The sequence below is a fragment of the Mustela nigripes genome, chromosome 7 (genome assembly GCF_022355385.1).
Source record: "Mustela nigripes isolate SB6536 chromosome 7, MUSNIG.SB6536, whole genome shotgun sequence".
Classification (NCBI taxonomy): Eukaryota; Metazoa; Chordata; class Mammalia; order Carnivora; family Mustelidae; genus Mustela; species Mustela nigripes.
Window position 1 is genome coordinate 115,840,282 of NC_081563.1, and position 15,329 is coordinate 115,855,610.

Consider the following 15,329-nt stretch of genomic DNA (forward strand, 5'->3'; position numbering starts at 1 on the left):
ACAGGCAGACAGAGTGGAAGGCAGAGTCAGAGGGAGAAGCAGGCTCCCTGCGGAGCAAGGAGCCCGATGTGGGACTCGATCCCAGGACGCTGGGATCATGACCTGAGCAGAAGGCAGCTGCTTAACCAACTGAGCCACCCAGGCGTCCCTCTTTCTTGCTTGCTTGCTTGCTTGCTTGCTTTTTTTTTTATTTTTTTATTTTATTTATTTTTTTAATTTTTTAAAGGTTTTATTTATTTATATGACACAGAGAGAGAGAGATCACAAGTAGGCCAAGAGGCAAGCAGAGAGAGAGAGGGAGGAAGCAGGCCCACCGCGGAGCAGAGAGCCCGATGCGGGGCTCGATCCCAGGACCCTGGGATCATGACCTGAGCTGAAGGCAGAGGCTTAACCCACTGAGCCACCCAGGCGCCCCGCTTGCTTGCTTTCTTAAAGATTTTATTTATTTATTTGACAGAGAGAGAGAGAGAGATCACAAGTAGGCAGAAAGACTGGCAGAGAGAGGAAAAGCAGGCTCCCCACCAAGCAGAGAGCCCCATGCGGGACTCAATCCCAGGATCCTGGGATCATGACCCGAGCGGAAGCAGAGGCTTTAACTCACTGAGCCACCCAGGTGCCCCAACCACAATGTTTCTGATCATCAGGGTCTGTGAGTAGGAGTTTCTAAATCAGTTTCTTGCTTCAAAGATTTTGAGAACCACCGAATTAGGGGCCAGTTTCTCACTAAATGTTTGACAGATTAACTCATGCTTGTTGGGCTGATCAGGGTGGCAAAATACTTCTCTGCAGCCTCTGACTGGGCAACTGATTTATGGCATATGATCTTAGGCCCTTAACTATCTTCCCTTCTTCCTTGCTTTCTCCCAGACTTAAATCAGCAAGCATTCCTTTCTCTCTCTTTTTTAGATTTTTAATTTTTTTATTCTTATTCTTTTTCAATTTATTTATTTATTTTTTTAAAGATTTTATTTATTTATTTGACAGAGAGAGAGAGAGAGCGAGAGAGAGATCACAAGTAGGCCAAGAGGCAGGCAGAGAGAGAGGAGGAAACAGGCTCCCTGCTGAGCAGAGAGCCCCATGCGGGGCTCGATCCCAGGACCCTGAGATCACGACCTGAGTGGAAGGCAGAGGCTTAACCTACTGAGCCACCCAGGCGCCCCTCAATTTATTTATTTTTAAAGATTTTATTCTTTTATTTGTCAGAGAGAGAGAGAGAGGGATTGAGAGACAGAGAGAGAGGGAGAGAAAACACAAGCAGGGGGAGCAGCAGGCAGAGGTGAAGCCAGCTCTCTGCTGAGCAAGGAGTTACAAGGGGGACTTAATCCCAGGACTCTAGGATCATGACCTGAGTTGAAGGCAGCTGCTTTACTGACTGAAACACCCAGGAGTTCCCAAGATTTTATCTATTCCTTTTTTTAAAAAAAGATTTTATTTATTTATCTGACAGACAGAAGTCACAAGTAGGGAGAGAGGCCGGCAGAGAGAGAGAGAGGAGGAAGCAGGCTCCCCAAGGAGCAGAAAACCCGATGCAGGACTTGATCCCAAGACCCTGGGATCATGACCTGAGCTGAAGGCAGAGGCTTAACCCACTGAGCCACCCAGGCACCCCGATTTTATCTATTCCTTTAGAGAGAGTGAGCAAGCAAGTGAGCAGGTCCAAGCAGGGAGAGGGGCAGAGGGGAAGGGGAAGAGAGAGAGAAAGAGAGAGAGACACTTTTTTTTTTTTAAAGATTTTATTTATTTATTTGACAGACAGAGATCACAAGTAGGCAGAGAGGCAGGCAGAGAGAGATAGGAGGAAGCAGGCTACCCGATGAGCAGAGAGCCCGATGCGGGGCTTGAACTCACAATCCTGACATCAAGAGCTGCATGCTCTTATGACTGAGCCAGCCATGTGCCCCAAGACTTTTTTTTAGAGGGTGGGAGGGGCACAGGAGAGGGAGATAATTCCAAGCAGGGCTCCACAGACAGTGTGCAGAGCCAAACTCTGGACTTAAACCCACAACCCCAAGATCAGGATCTGAGACAAAATCAAGAGTAGAATGCTTAATGGACCAAGCCACCCAGGTACCACCCCCCCTTTTAAAAAGACTTTTTATTTTTAAGGAATATCTATGTCCAACGTGGGGCTCGAACTCATGACCCAATGATCAAGAATTGACTAAGCCAGTCAGGTGCTCCTAAGCAAGCATTACTTAAACATCTGTATCATAAAAATATTTAAAATGCTGCAGCTGGGGCACCTGGGTGGCTCAGCTGGTTAAGCATCTGCCTTTAAAAATAAGCATCTGCCTTAGGCTCCACTCCTGATCCTAGGCTCAGGCTCAGCTCAGAAGGAAGTCAGCTTTGCCTCTGCCCTTGCTCCTTCTCTCTCTCTCTCTCACCTGCTCTCTGTAATAAATAAATAAAATCTTTAAAAAAATAAAATAAGGGACGCCTGGTGGCTCAGTGGGTTAAAGCCTCTACCTTCGGCTCAGGTCACGCTCTCAGGCTCCTGGGATCATGAGCAGGAGCAGAGAGCCTGCTTCCTCCTCTCTCTCTGCCTGCCTCTCTGCCTATTTGGGATCTGTCTGTCAAATAAATAAATAAATAAATCTTTAAAAAAATAAAATAAGATGCTGCAGTCATTATATCCCAGACAGCCAAGTGCTAAGAGAAGGCAAGGCAGTACAGAGCAGGATTCAAATGGTAATGGAATTTCTATAAATTAAAAAAAAATTTTTTTTAAAGTAGGTTCCACGTGCAATGTGGGGCTTGAACTCAGGACCCAAAGATTAAGAGTCACATGCTCCACTGACTGAGTCAGTCAGGCACCCCAACAATGGAACTTTTAAAAAAAATTTTTTTTAAAGATTTTTATTTATTTATTTGACAGAGAGATACCACAAGTGGGCAGAGAGACAGGCAGAGGTGGGAGGTGGGAAGCAGGCTCCCTGCTGAGCAGAGAGCCCGATGGGGGGTTTGATCCCAGGACCCCAGGATCATGACCCGAGCCGAAGGCAGAGGCTTTAACCCACTGAGCCCCCCAGGCTCCCCAACAATGGAATTTTTTTTGAGCACCTACTATGTACTAGCAACTTCTAGGCAGAAAGGGTAGAGGCTAAAGGGGATAGTGAATAGGAATAGAAATTAGAAGGAAAAAATAAAGGAAGTGCATATAATAATTGCAACATTTTAAAAACATAGCAGGGGGGCACCTGGGTGGCTCAGTCGGTTGTGCTACCGACTCTTGGTTTTGGCTCAGGTTATGATCTCAGGGTCCTGAGATCAAGCCCCCACATTGGGCTCCCACTCGCACTCAGCAGATAGTCTACACCCTCCACCCTACGCTCTCTCTAATCAATAAATAAACCTTAAAAAGAATCTAGCAGGTGCTGTATTTTTCATGCAACGGTCTTGTGTGCTGGGTCCTATTATGAGCCATTTGCTGAGCCTCAGAAAGATGATATAAATGACTTGTCTGAGGCTATATAGCTGGTAAATGTGAAGCCATGGTGTATACCCAGCCTGTCTGGCTCTGGTGTGTGGGCTCTTGGATTTAACACCATTTTAGAGTGTACATAGTATGTAGGTGTTGAAAAATATCCAATTATCCAAAACTTGGAAGTAAAGCAAAAGAATAGCTTCATGGAACTCCAATTTGCTTTTCCAGTTCACAATATGCATTGGCAACCTTGTCTTTATCTTTTTTTTTTTTTTTTAAGATTTTATTTATTTATTTTACAGAGAGAGATCACAAGTAGACAGAGAGGGAGGCAGAGAGAGAGGAGGTAGCAGGCTCCCCGCTGAGCAGAGAGCCAGATGTGGGGCTTGGTCCTAGGACCCTGGGATCATGACCTGAGCTGAAGGCAGAGGCTTTAACCCACTAAACCACCCAGGCGCCCCTTGGCAAACTTCTCTAATTACCACAAGTAGATCTGCCTACTTTTCAAATATTGTATATTATTTTCTACAGTTTATTTCACTAGTTCTCCATTTAGGGCATTCAAGCCAATTTTGATTTTTTCTTTTACAATTCTTATGTAAACTTCCTTCCTTCCTATGCATCTTTTTGTACACATAAGCAAATATTTCTTTGGGATGGAGACTCACTGGTGGGATTTCCCTTTTTTTTTTTTTCTTTTTAAGATTTTTATTTATTTGACAGAGACAAAGCAAGAGAGGGAACACAAGGGGCGTCTGGGTGGCTAAATGGGTTGGGGCCTCTGCCTTTGGTTTGGGTCATGGTCCCCGGGTCCTGGGATAGAGCCCCGCGTTGGGCTCTCTGCTCTGTGGGGAGCCTGCTTCCCCCTCTCTCTCTGCCTACTTGTGATCTCTGACTGTCAAATAAATAAATAAAATCTTAAAAAAAAGAGACAGAGAGAGGAAACACAAGCCTGGAGAGTAGGAGAGGGAGAATCAGGCTCCCCGCTGAGCAGAAGGCAGATGCTTAATGACTGAGACACCCAGGTGCCCCCCAAGTGGAATTTCCAATCGAATGCATGAAACATGGCAACTCATTGCTTGTTTTCTTGATTATGAGAGAGGTTGAGCATCTATTTTTATTTATTTTTATTTTTAATTTATTTTAAAGGTTTATTTTTTAATTTGACAGAGAGACACAGCGAGAGAACGAAGACAAGCAGGGGAACAGGGAGAGGGAGAAGCCAGGACTCCCACTGAGCAGGGAGCGAGATGTGGGGCTTGATCCAGGATCCTGAGATCAGGACCTGAGCTGAAGGCAGATGCCCAACAACTGAGTCATGCAGGCACCCTGAGGTTGAGCATCTATTTTTTAATGTTTATTAGCCATACAGATTTTCTTTTCTATGCATTGTCTCCTCATCCTCTTTGTTCATCTTTTACTTTCTTTTTTATTTTTTTTTAAGATTTTTATTTTCTTATTTATCAGGAGAAAGAGCACAAGTGGAGGGGTTGGCAGGCAGAGGAAGAGGGAGAAGCAAGCAGCAGAAGAGGGAGAACCAGGCTTCTCACTGAGCAGGGAGCCCAATGTGGGCTCAATCCCAGGACCCTGGGATCACGATCTGAGCTGATAATAGATGCTTAACTGACTGTGTCACCAAGGCGCCCTTGTCTATTTTTCTTTTTAATTTAATTTAAAGTAATCTCTATGCCCAATGTGGGGTTCAAACTCAGGACCCTGAGATCAAGACTTGCATGCTATACTGACTGAGCCAGCCATGTGCCTCCATTCATTTTCTATTAAATTATCTTTTTCTTCTTGGTGTATAGGAGTTGTTTATTTCAAATATTGATCCTTTGTTGAATATATTGCAGACATTTTATCTCTGTCTTCTGCTTGTAAAAGGAAGCAAAGTTAAAAGAACTTTGTTTATGGTGTTTTGTATATAGAGGAGTTTGGAATTTTTTTTAAAATTTATTTTTATTTATGTATTTATTTATTTAAAGTAGGCTCTATACTAGGGGCGCCTGGGTGGCTCAGTGGGTTAAGCCGCTGCCTTCGGCTCAAGTCATGATCTTAGGGTCCTGGGATCGAGTCCCGCATCGGGCTCTCTGCTCAGCAGGGAGTCGGCTTCCTCCTCTCTCTCTCTCTGCCTGCCTCTCTGCCTACTTGTGATCTCTCGCTGTCAAATAAATAAATAAAATCTTAAAAAAAAAAAAAAGTAGGCTCCATACTCAATGTGGGGCTTGGGACTCCTTACCATGAGATCAAGGGCGCATGTTCTACCAACTGAGCCATGCAAATGCCCTGGAATTTGTAATTTTTAATTTGTTTAAAAATTTTTAAAAAAGATATTATTTATTTGACAGAGAGAGTGAGAGAACACAAATAGGGGGAACAGTGGGGAGAGAAAGAGGGACAAACCGATTCCCCACCAACTGGGGAGCCTGATATGTTGCTCCATCCCAGGACACTGGGATCATGATGATCCCAGCCAAAGGCAGACGCCTAACCATCTGAGCCACCCAGGCGCCCCTCTTTTTTTTTTTTTTTTTTAAGAGTTGCTATTCTTTTTTTTTTTTTTTTAATATTGTATTCATTTATTTGACAGAGGGACAGAGATCACAAGTAGGCGGAGAGGCAGGCAGAGAGAGAGTGGGAAGCAGGCTCCCCGCTGAGCAGAGAGCCTAAGGAGGGGCTCCACCCAGGACCCTGAGATCATGACCTGAGCCTAAGGCAAAGACTTAACCCCCTGAGCCACCCAGGCGCCCCTCTTGTTTTAATTTTAATTCCCGTTTTTGAGTCGAGTTTTTGGAAATCTGTTCAGAGTAGCTCAAAATACCGGGTCAGGGGCGTCTGGGTGGCTCAGTGGGTTAAGCCTCTCCCTTCGGCTCAGGTCATGATCTCAGGGTCCTGAGATCGAGCCCCGCCATCGGACTGTCTGCTCAGCGGGGAGTCTGCTTCCACTCTTTCTCTCTGCCTACCTCTCTGCCTACTTGTGATCTCTCTCTCTGTGTTTAATAAACAAATAAAATCTTAAAAACGAAAAATAAAAAACCTACATTTAAAAACACCGGGTCAGAACTCCTTAGGTTTTAGGTTCTAGTCCCATTTCTGCTTTCTGCTAACAATAAGCCGTGGGCAAGCTGGTTGGTGAAAAAGGCCTTTTTTCACGTATAGAAAAGGGAAAGTAATTCCTCTCTCCCTCATTGTGAGGATTAAATGGATGAGTGTATGGAAAACAGCACCAGAAGATGATAAAGGGCTCAGTAACAGAAATGATATCTAACAGTTATTAATATCATGATGGCGACATTTTAGACATTTGGCACAGAGAAGGCCAAAACAAGGAAGTGACTTACCCAGGGACATGCTTCGCGCGACCAAGCTTTAACCTGGAGAACTCAGGTGCGGCGCTGTCCCCTCCTCCCTAAGCCCCGCCCCCTACGGCCTCGCCTCCTCCTCCTCTGCCACGGCCACAGCCGGAAGCCCAGTGCTAGACGAGTGGGCCTGGCGCGTGATGAGCGCGCGTGACACAGGAGGGGCGGGTCTGAGAAGCTGGATGCGTAGGGATAGGGCGTCAGGTTCGCGCGGAAGGGGCGGGGCAGGTCAGGGGGCGGGGCTTAGATGGAACAGGCCTTGGGGCCGGGCTTCCGCGTGCGTTTGTCCGGCGGGCGAGGGTGAGCGGTGGGGGCGTGCCCAGCGGCCGGGGCGGAGCCAACCGGGGGGCGGGGCGGCGCGCGGCCTAACGGCGGCGTTGGCGGCGGCAGGAGCGGCGGTGCTGTGGCTGGCGGGCGTCGCGGCTTCTGGTTCCGCGGCGGCTCCGGCGAGCGACCCGGGCCGCGGGTGGAGGCGGGAGGCGAGCGGCGGAGGCGATTGGCGATGGTGGGCGTCCCTGGAGCGGCCGCCTTCCAGCGTAAGCAGGGCGGGAAGGCGGGAGGTTGAGGGGGGCGTGTGAGGGGCCTGCTGCTCCACAGGCTTGAGCTCCGGAGAGGCCCCCGGCTCGAGGCGGGGTTGGGGAAACTGAGGCCCGAAGCAGGGCCCTGGATCCAAGGTCACGCGGAAGGCCGGGCCTTCCCGGGTTCTCGAGACCGTCCGGGCGCTTCCTGCGCCCCCGGAGGGCTCGTGGCTCGGGATGTGAGTGAAGCTGTGGGGATCGCGGCCTCGGATCCCAGGCCCTGCCGGCGTCCATCCGACTTAACGGCGGACAAGGATTGTTTTGTTCTCCCGGCGGTGGGGCCCCTAAGTCCGGCTCCTAGGGAAATATTACACACGCCCAGTCTCAAGGGGTGTGTGGCGGATGGTGGAGGAGGCGAGGATGGCCTCTTTGAAGGGGGCCTGTTGAGTGTAGGCTCGGGTCAGATTGCCTGGGTTCACATTCTGGCTCTACCGCTTAGGGGATGTGACCTTGGATCTGCCCGAGCCTCAGTTCCTCCTTCTGCAAAATGGGAGTGTGAAGAGCATTTCAACCCCCATACCCGCCGCCAGGATTTTGGGTTTGGTGGGGCCAGTAGAATGCTTGGCACAGACTGGAACATACACAAGCGTGAAAACTGTTACACTGTAGTCGCTAATAAACCGCATCGAAGGTGAACCTCCCTCGGAAAAGCCCAAAATTGGGCTCTGGCTGTATATTCGTTTAAAATGTCTTAGGATAGTCCTGCTTTATGAGCCACTTGTTTTTCTTACCTCCGTTTCTCTATTCCCCCATTTGTCTAGTGTTCCTCCTAGAATTTTGAGATCCTTGGGGGAGGGGTGTTATCTCAATAACAAGAGTAACATTTTAATTGTTTCTTGTTACAATAGCAGTCGTCGTCAACATTTTTTGAGCAGTAGGCATTTTGCATTCTCTTCATTCAGTATTTATTATATCATTTATTAGGTAAAATGCCATTCTCGGCCCTGGGAATACAGCAAAAAAAAAATGGATAGACCAAATTCAGTCTTTGAGTTTGGTTTGGGGAGCGGGGGGGACACAAGGTAAATGAGGAAACATAAGATTGTTTTGCTTGTTTTCTCTTTATTTAATCCTGGTGATAGTGCAAATAAGAGTTAAGTATTTGGGGGCGCCTGGTTGGCTCAGTCGTTAAGGGTCCGCCTTTGACTCAGGTGGTTCTGGGATGGAACCTGGCGTGGGGTTCCCTGCTGCGGGGGAGCCGTGCTTCTCCCTCTCCTACTCCCCGTTTGTTTTCTCTCTCTGGCTCTGTCAAATAAATATAAAATGCAATCTTTAAAGAAAAGAGTTAAGTATTTGAATATGTCCATTTTGCAGCAGATGAAATTGTCGGAATTGTGATCTAGCTGCAGGACCCTCAGTCCATATAAAAGGGAGGCTTTACACCGCCTCTCTTCTTTGACACTCATTAAAAGTTGAAGAAATGCAAAGTAGGTGCATCCAGCATTGCCTCTTCGTATCAAGTCTGCAGTTGGCTGCTTTTCATAGTTTGATCCTTTCCTCTTGGAGGTTATAACAAAAGAGAGGCTGAGGTGACTCTTTTTAGGTCTAAGATGCACCATCTCTGTAAAGGAAAGGACTTGTAATCCAAACTCCAGTTTTTTACCTCCACACCTGTTCCATGCAATTTTTGGTTTAAAATATACCCCCAAAGTACAGTTTTTGGTTCTATTATATAATGAATGTAGTTCTTAATAGAATTCTATATTTCATTCTTAGCATGCTTAGTGCACTTTTTCTTTTAATCGGGAAGCATAAGTTTCACTAAAATACTGAGGATTTTTTCAGTGATGTTTCTCCACTGTTAGATTCAGTTAGATTCAGCACTGACCATCTGCTACGCACCAGGCCCTGTGCTATTGTAGGGCTTACAAAGACGAATAAAGCAGATTCTTGCCTCTTGGAGCTTACCTATGGTCTTGCTTGGCTAATGTGTTTAACTGAAGTGCTGGGCAGAGAATGTAGGAGCTCCAGAGAGTCCTTGGGGGAAGTAATCTAGAGCATTGGCTTCAGATGTTTTCAGTGTTCTTTCAGTAGATAGGGTTAAGTGTGCACACATGTGAATGTTTTAAGTTACAATTACAGTGCTAACTGTAGTGTGTATTATGTACATTTTATAACATGTGCAAAAATAGACATTTTGTAAAGGATGAACTAAGACAAAAGTAGAAGTTCCAGTATCATTTTTTCATATCCTGTTGTGAATAATAACTATGCATCTTGGGGGTGGGGACCATTGGTCTTGTAGAGGGACCTTTTCAACCCATGAGATCTGTTGAAATTTACTTCTGGAGTTGTGCCTAGGTGGAAATTTTGGGGTCCAGTCCTATTAACTTTGAGACTTGGGGCACATTATTTAACCTTTCTGTGCACTTCATTTTCTTCATCTGTTAAAATTGAGTTGATGAGGGGCGCCTGGATGGCTTGGTTGGTTGGGTGGCTGCCTTCAGCTCAGGTCATGATCCCAGTGTCTTGGGATTGAGCACCAAGTTGGGCTCCCTGTTCAGTGGGAGCCTGCTTCTCCCTCTCCCTCTGCCTGCCATTCTGGCTGCCCCTGTGCCTGCCTCTGCCTACAAGTGCTCTTTTCTCTGTCAATAAATAAAATCTTTAAAAAAAAGTTGAGTTGATGAGAGTTCCTGCCCCATTTACAGTTTTGTGATGATTGATAATCTAAATATGGTAATGTAGGGGCGCCTGGGTGGCTCAGTTGGTCATGATCCTGGAGTACCGGGATTGAGTCCCACATCAGGCTCCCAGCTCCGTAGGGAGTCTGCTGCTCCCTCTGACCTTCTCCTCGCTCATGTTCTCTCTCACTGTCTCTCTCTCAAATAAATAAATAAAATATTAAATAAATAAATAAATATGGTAATGTATATAGTAGTATATGTAGAGTACTTAAACTGTGCTCAACCCACCATTTTGGGTGCTGCTTGTGCCTGAGGATACAAGGAAGACTTAGGATCTCAGAGTGTAGTAGGGGCCCTGCACCTGTGTATAGGTAATAAAGTGCTTTAAGTGCGCGAAGCATAGTCTCTTGGGAATACAGGGTAGGACTAACTGATTGTTCTTTGAGGGTCCAAGTAAGGTTTAGGAAAGGAGGTGACATTTGAACCAGGCCTAAGAAGGAGAGGGGCTTTTTCCGGCAGGAGGAATGGTGGACCTCTTTAGGCAATGAGCAGATACTTGGCTACTCTTGAGGGCTTCGTGAGCAGTTCGGGAGATCTGGACCTTCAGGGAACCTGATTAAGCTTGTATACCTTGTTAATAGGATAACAAACAGTGCGTTCTGGCTGGAGTTGTTCCTGTCAGGGGCCAGATGGCAAGGAAGCCTATTCCAGAACTTTTCACAGCACCACAGCTCTTTTCTCTCTGATGACACTTACCTCATTCAGCCTTCTTAGTAATCTAAGAATATAAACTCCTAAATGTAAGCTTCATAAGAGTTACAGTATCTGCATTAAAAATAATAAAGAAAAAGCTTTTATTTATTTATTTGGGGTAGTGAGAGATCACAAGTAGGCAGAGAGTCAGACAGAGAGAAAGGGGGAAGCAGACTCCCAAAACCCTGGGATCATGACCTGAGCTGAAGGCAGAGGCTTATTAACCCACTGAGCCACCCAGGCACCCCCAGTAACTTTTCTTTTTCTTTTTTTTTTTTAACCTGACATTTGTCTATTAGTATGAAAGAAGAGTTGTTAAAGTGTGCCTGAAAGACTTCCTGGAGGGTTGAATTAGGTACCTTCCATTTTCTCCTCGAGGTCTACTCTCCATCTGTTGCTTGTTCTCTGCCCTCGGAGGCTGGCTTATTGAGAGCTTCCTTGCCATCTAAGGTTAGGAAGTTTTAATTTCCCTGTTTCCTTCCTATTGATACTGCCTCGGGCTGGTTATGTCCCTTGATGAAGATTTGCCATTCCTCTAAAGGAGGTTCTCTCTACAACTCTACTCCTAGATTTGGAGTTTTTATTTCCTTTGTTCCTCCAGCTTACAAGTGTGCTCTCTAATCCCAGGATACTACTCTCCCTTGCAATTATCACCGTTATAGGCCTGTTATTAAACCCTTCTTGATTTATCCTTACTCTGGAGTATGGCATCTTTCCTGCTGGGACCATGACTTGATTGAAGCTTGTGTATCTTGGTAATAGTGTAACACCTCAAACTTCTACTCCGGGCTCACTCATATACTGCCCATTCTTCCAAGATACTCATCTAAACCCAGCTTAAAGCAGATTTATAAGTTTATTTTTTTATTTAAGTAATCTCTACATCCAACATGGGGCTCAGACTCATGATTTCTGACTGAGCCAGCCAGGCACTTCCTTAGCAGATTTTAGAAGCAACAAATCAGATGGAGAAGAGGAAACTTACCCCAGGTAAGCATACTGACAATGAGAGGTAGGGTCTCTCTTTAGCCCTTACCTACTATGCCACACTAATGCATTTAGTCATTTTTCACCAAACTATTGGATAAGAGGGAAAAAAGAAAAAAACTTTAACTCCTAGAAACACAGTAATCTGTGACCACGCAGTCCAGATCAGATAAATTGCGGTTAGTAGCCTATTTAAAAAGGCAGAGGTATAGATGAGGCAGGTTGTTGATCATAATGGAAAAAGAATTTGCAAACTTTGGGTTTGAGGCCCAGTTCTGGGAAGTTTTTCAACTTCTGAGACTCCATTTCTTTATATAAATGAGGATAATTCCTGCCTAATAATAACTAATAGTGAATGTTTATTCTGGGTCATGCATTTACCTTTTGCCTTTTAATCCTCCAATCTTTTAGGTGGGTAGGTATCCCGATTTTACAACTTGTGAAATTGACTTAGATGTTAATAGAACTAATAAATGACAAAGCCCAGATTAAAATCTAGATCCCAGGGTTTTGGGATCAAGTTCTGCATCGGGCTCCTTGCTTTTCTTTCTGCCTACCGCTTCTTCTGTTTGTACTCCTGCTATCTCTAACAAAAAAATAAAATCTTAAAAAAAACACAACTGTCTTGACCATCAATGAATGGGAAAATCACACCCTAATTTCTATACTCTGACACTGAATTTCCTATACTTTAAAGGTCATCCAAGTTCTCAGAATACAGCATTTCTAAGGGAAGGGAAGCAGTGCTTGTAGATATCTAAATATTACTGTACTACAGAACTTTTTCTGATTATTTCTTCCCTTTTTGAGGGAGATGCTCAAAACCTTTGTTGCCTCATGTTGTATGCACCCCACCGCGTTTCCCACCTCTACCCCGTGGCAGAGTAGTGTGAAATGAGCTGAAGGCTTTGAGAGTAATAATACTGCTATAGAACTTTACTTACGTAATAGTCACTTGCTGTCTGCATGTAGATTTAGAGTTGTTACTTCAGTGAGTCTTTGTGTAGAATTGGGCATACATTTTCCTACTAGTAACAAAGTTATGGGGGTACCTGGCTGGCTCAGTCACTAGAGTGTGTGACCCTTAATCTCAGGGTCCTGATTTTTTTTTTTTTAAAGATTTTAATTATTCATTTGACAGACAGAGATCACAATGGGCAGAGAGGCAGGCAGAGAGAGAAGGAGAAGCAGGCTCCCTGCTGAGCAGAGAACCCAATGTGGGGCTCGATCCCAGGACCCTGGGTTCATGACCTGAGCATAAGGCAGAGGCTTTTAACCCGCTGAGCCACCCAGGCGCCCCAGGGTCCTGATTTTAAGCCCCACTTTGGGCATGGAGCCTACTTTAAAATAAACCAAAACGAAGTTATCCTTTGATTTTTCAGTTGTTTGGAGGGTTATTGACTTGTTATTTTGTAAGTTGGAACTGACTTATTAAATTGAATCATGTTTTAGGTATTTGTATTGATTTTTGTCTTATCTTTGACTATCAACTATTGAGTGCTTTTGTGCTGGTTTGGAACCTATTGGCTTCCTCTATACAGATTGACTTTAACCTTATTCTTGAGTATTAAGCCTGTGCGGGACATGCAGATCGAGACTTTATGATTAGTTATTTGAATTCAGTGAATGCTTTTAGGCAGGAAAGGTCATTTAAAAGATAGTGTACAATAAATGAATGCAGCACTAGGATAAGATGAGTTAATTCACTAAGTTCATACCTCTTCCAGGATAAGGAAAAAATGGGAGGAAAGCGGTGTGGGAAAAAAAGATTCCTTACCTGCCAGTTTTATCCTCACTCCTTAGTTTTAGAGTATTGTTTTGAATCTCATGTTATAGAAAGCAGTCACTGAATTATAAAGATTTACTTCAAATTTGTGAAACCTGGAAGGCTTAATGAGGGACAGTTTCTTCCTGGTTATTGTTTCTGCTTTGGTAAGATTACCAAATTGGGCCTCAGTGTTACTCTACTGACTGGCCCCATGTGCAGTCTGAGCTAGTGTATGTACATGTGACAGATCCTGTCTCTGGGTTTTATTATGGCTGGTTAAGTAGTTTCTTGCCTTAGTCTCTGGTTTCTGTCTTCTGGCCCCTTGAAGGCCTTGAGGCTATCTGAAATTATAGGAGTTGGGGTACCATAAATTAAACTTGTGAAATGAGTGCATTGCAGATGTGTCAACTGAATCAGACTTTTAAGTCCAGTTGAATTCTTTCTTTTTTTTTTTTAAACAAGTTAAACTCATTTTTTAAAAAGGATTTTATTTATTTGACAGAGAGAGACATAGCAAGAGGGGGAACACAGGGGTAGGGGTGGGCAGGGAGTGGGTGAGGCAGAAGCAGGATTCCTGCTGAGCAGGGAGCCTGATGCAGGGCTCGACCCTGGGATCACGACCTGAGCTGAAGGCAGGTGCATAACGACTGAGCCTCCCAGGTACCCCAGTTGAATTCTTTAAAAAGGGGTTCTTTGCTAGGTTTTGTGCTGGGTGTTGTTCATGTATGTCATTTCATGTAATTCTTGGAACAGCCTTGGGAGGGAGTTAGTATCTCTGTTTTACTGATGAGGAAGTAAGGATCAGAGAACTTAAGTAAATTACCCAAGGTCACACAGTTAATCAGTAGCAGATGTACTATTCAAACTTGGTTCAGTCCTGGTGTTGAATTCATTCATTTTACGTTGAGACCTGAGTCCAAAAACCTACTGTTTTTACTATCTACAAGACTACTTTTTACTAACTAAACTGGAGGTTTTAGAGGTGTGTTCCTTGGACCTTGGTGTTCCTGAAGATACTTGATTTCCTATCATCTTTCTTCAGGAACTTTCTTTTCTCTTATTTCTTTCTCTTATTTCTAGCTCATATTTTAAAAAAAAGTCCTAGGAATTAGAATATGATTTAGAGTACACTACTGTGCTAGATCTTGGTCTTGTTCAGAGGTATCCTGAATTAGAGATGAATTAAAAAAAAAGGCAACAGAAACTCTCAGCATCCTTTACCAATTCATCCCATATGTTTCCTGATTTTAGCAGTGAAACAGATGATGGCAGTGAACATCAAAAGCCCATGAAATGTCCATATTAATTTTGCTTGGCCGCATGAGGAGCTGTCAAATACGGATCATCCAATATAGTATATAGATTTACAAAGTGAACCTTTAGTTTGAAATGTGGCTCTAGAAGATTTGATTCTACTTTTCTATTTTGTGTTGCCATAATTAAATGCAGAAAAAAGTAAAATTTAGAAAAAACCCAGAGCCAGGTATCCTTCTGTCTGCATTTATAGCTCTGGAGTTGGCTAGACCTTTCAATTAAATGAGCGGATGGCGACAAATATGTAATCTGACCTCTTCAGCAGCTCAAGTGAAATGTTAGTACCAGGCATAGCACAGCTCCCTTGACACACTACCTTGACCTTTTCCTCTCTTACAAATGTTTCCCTTACTCCTTTGTTAACTTAGCCATCTCCATGCAGAGGTCATGCCTGCTTTTAATTTTTTGAAGCCATGTGACAACAGACATTGAACGGCACAGATTTATTCATTTTTACCTTATATCCATAGGACTACAGTAATCATACAGTTACCTCTAATTCCCATGTATTTTTTAAATTTT

General features: G+C 44.4%; 2 protein-coding genes across 5 annotated transcripts in view; one reads left to right on the forward strand and one right to left on the reverse strand.

Annotated features, from left to right (window-relative positions):
* SNTA1 (syntrophin alpha 1) overlaps nucleotides 1-6,790 on the reverse strand; it is an 88,080-nt gene extending 81,290 nt beyond the window's left edge. The window contains exon 1 of the mRNA XM_059406801.1: nucleotides 6,766-6,790. Coding sequence (XP_059262784.1) covers nucleotides 6,766-6,775 — 10 coding nt within the window. The 5' untranslated portion in view covers nucleotides 6,776-6,790. The remainder of the gene's footprint in view (nucleotides 1-6,765) is intronic.
* Nucleotides 6,791-7,145: 355 nt separating this feature from the next.
* CBFA2T2 (CBFA2/RUNX1 partner transcriptional co-repressor 2) overlaps nucleotides 7,146-15,329 on the forward strand; it is a 156,803-nt gene continuing 148,619 nt past the window's right edge. For all 4 annotated transcript variants that reach the window (XM_059406802.1, XM_059406803.1, XM_059406807.1 and 1 more), the window contains exon 1: nucleotides 7,146-7,319. In XM_059406802.1, coding sequence (XP_059262785.1) covers nucleotides 7,286-7,319 — 34 coding nt within the window. In that variant the 5' untranslated portion in view covers nucleotides 7,146-7,285. The remainder of the gene's footprint in view (nucleotides 7,320-15,329) is intronic.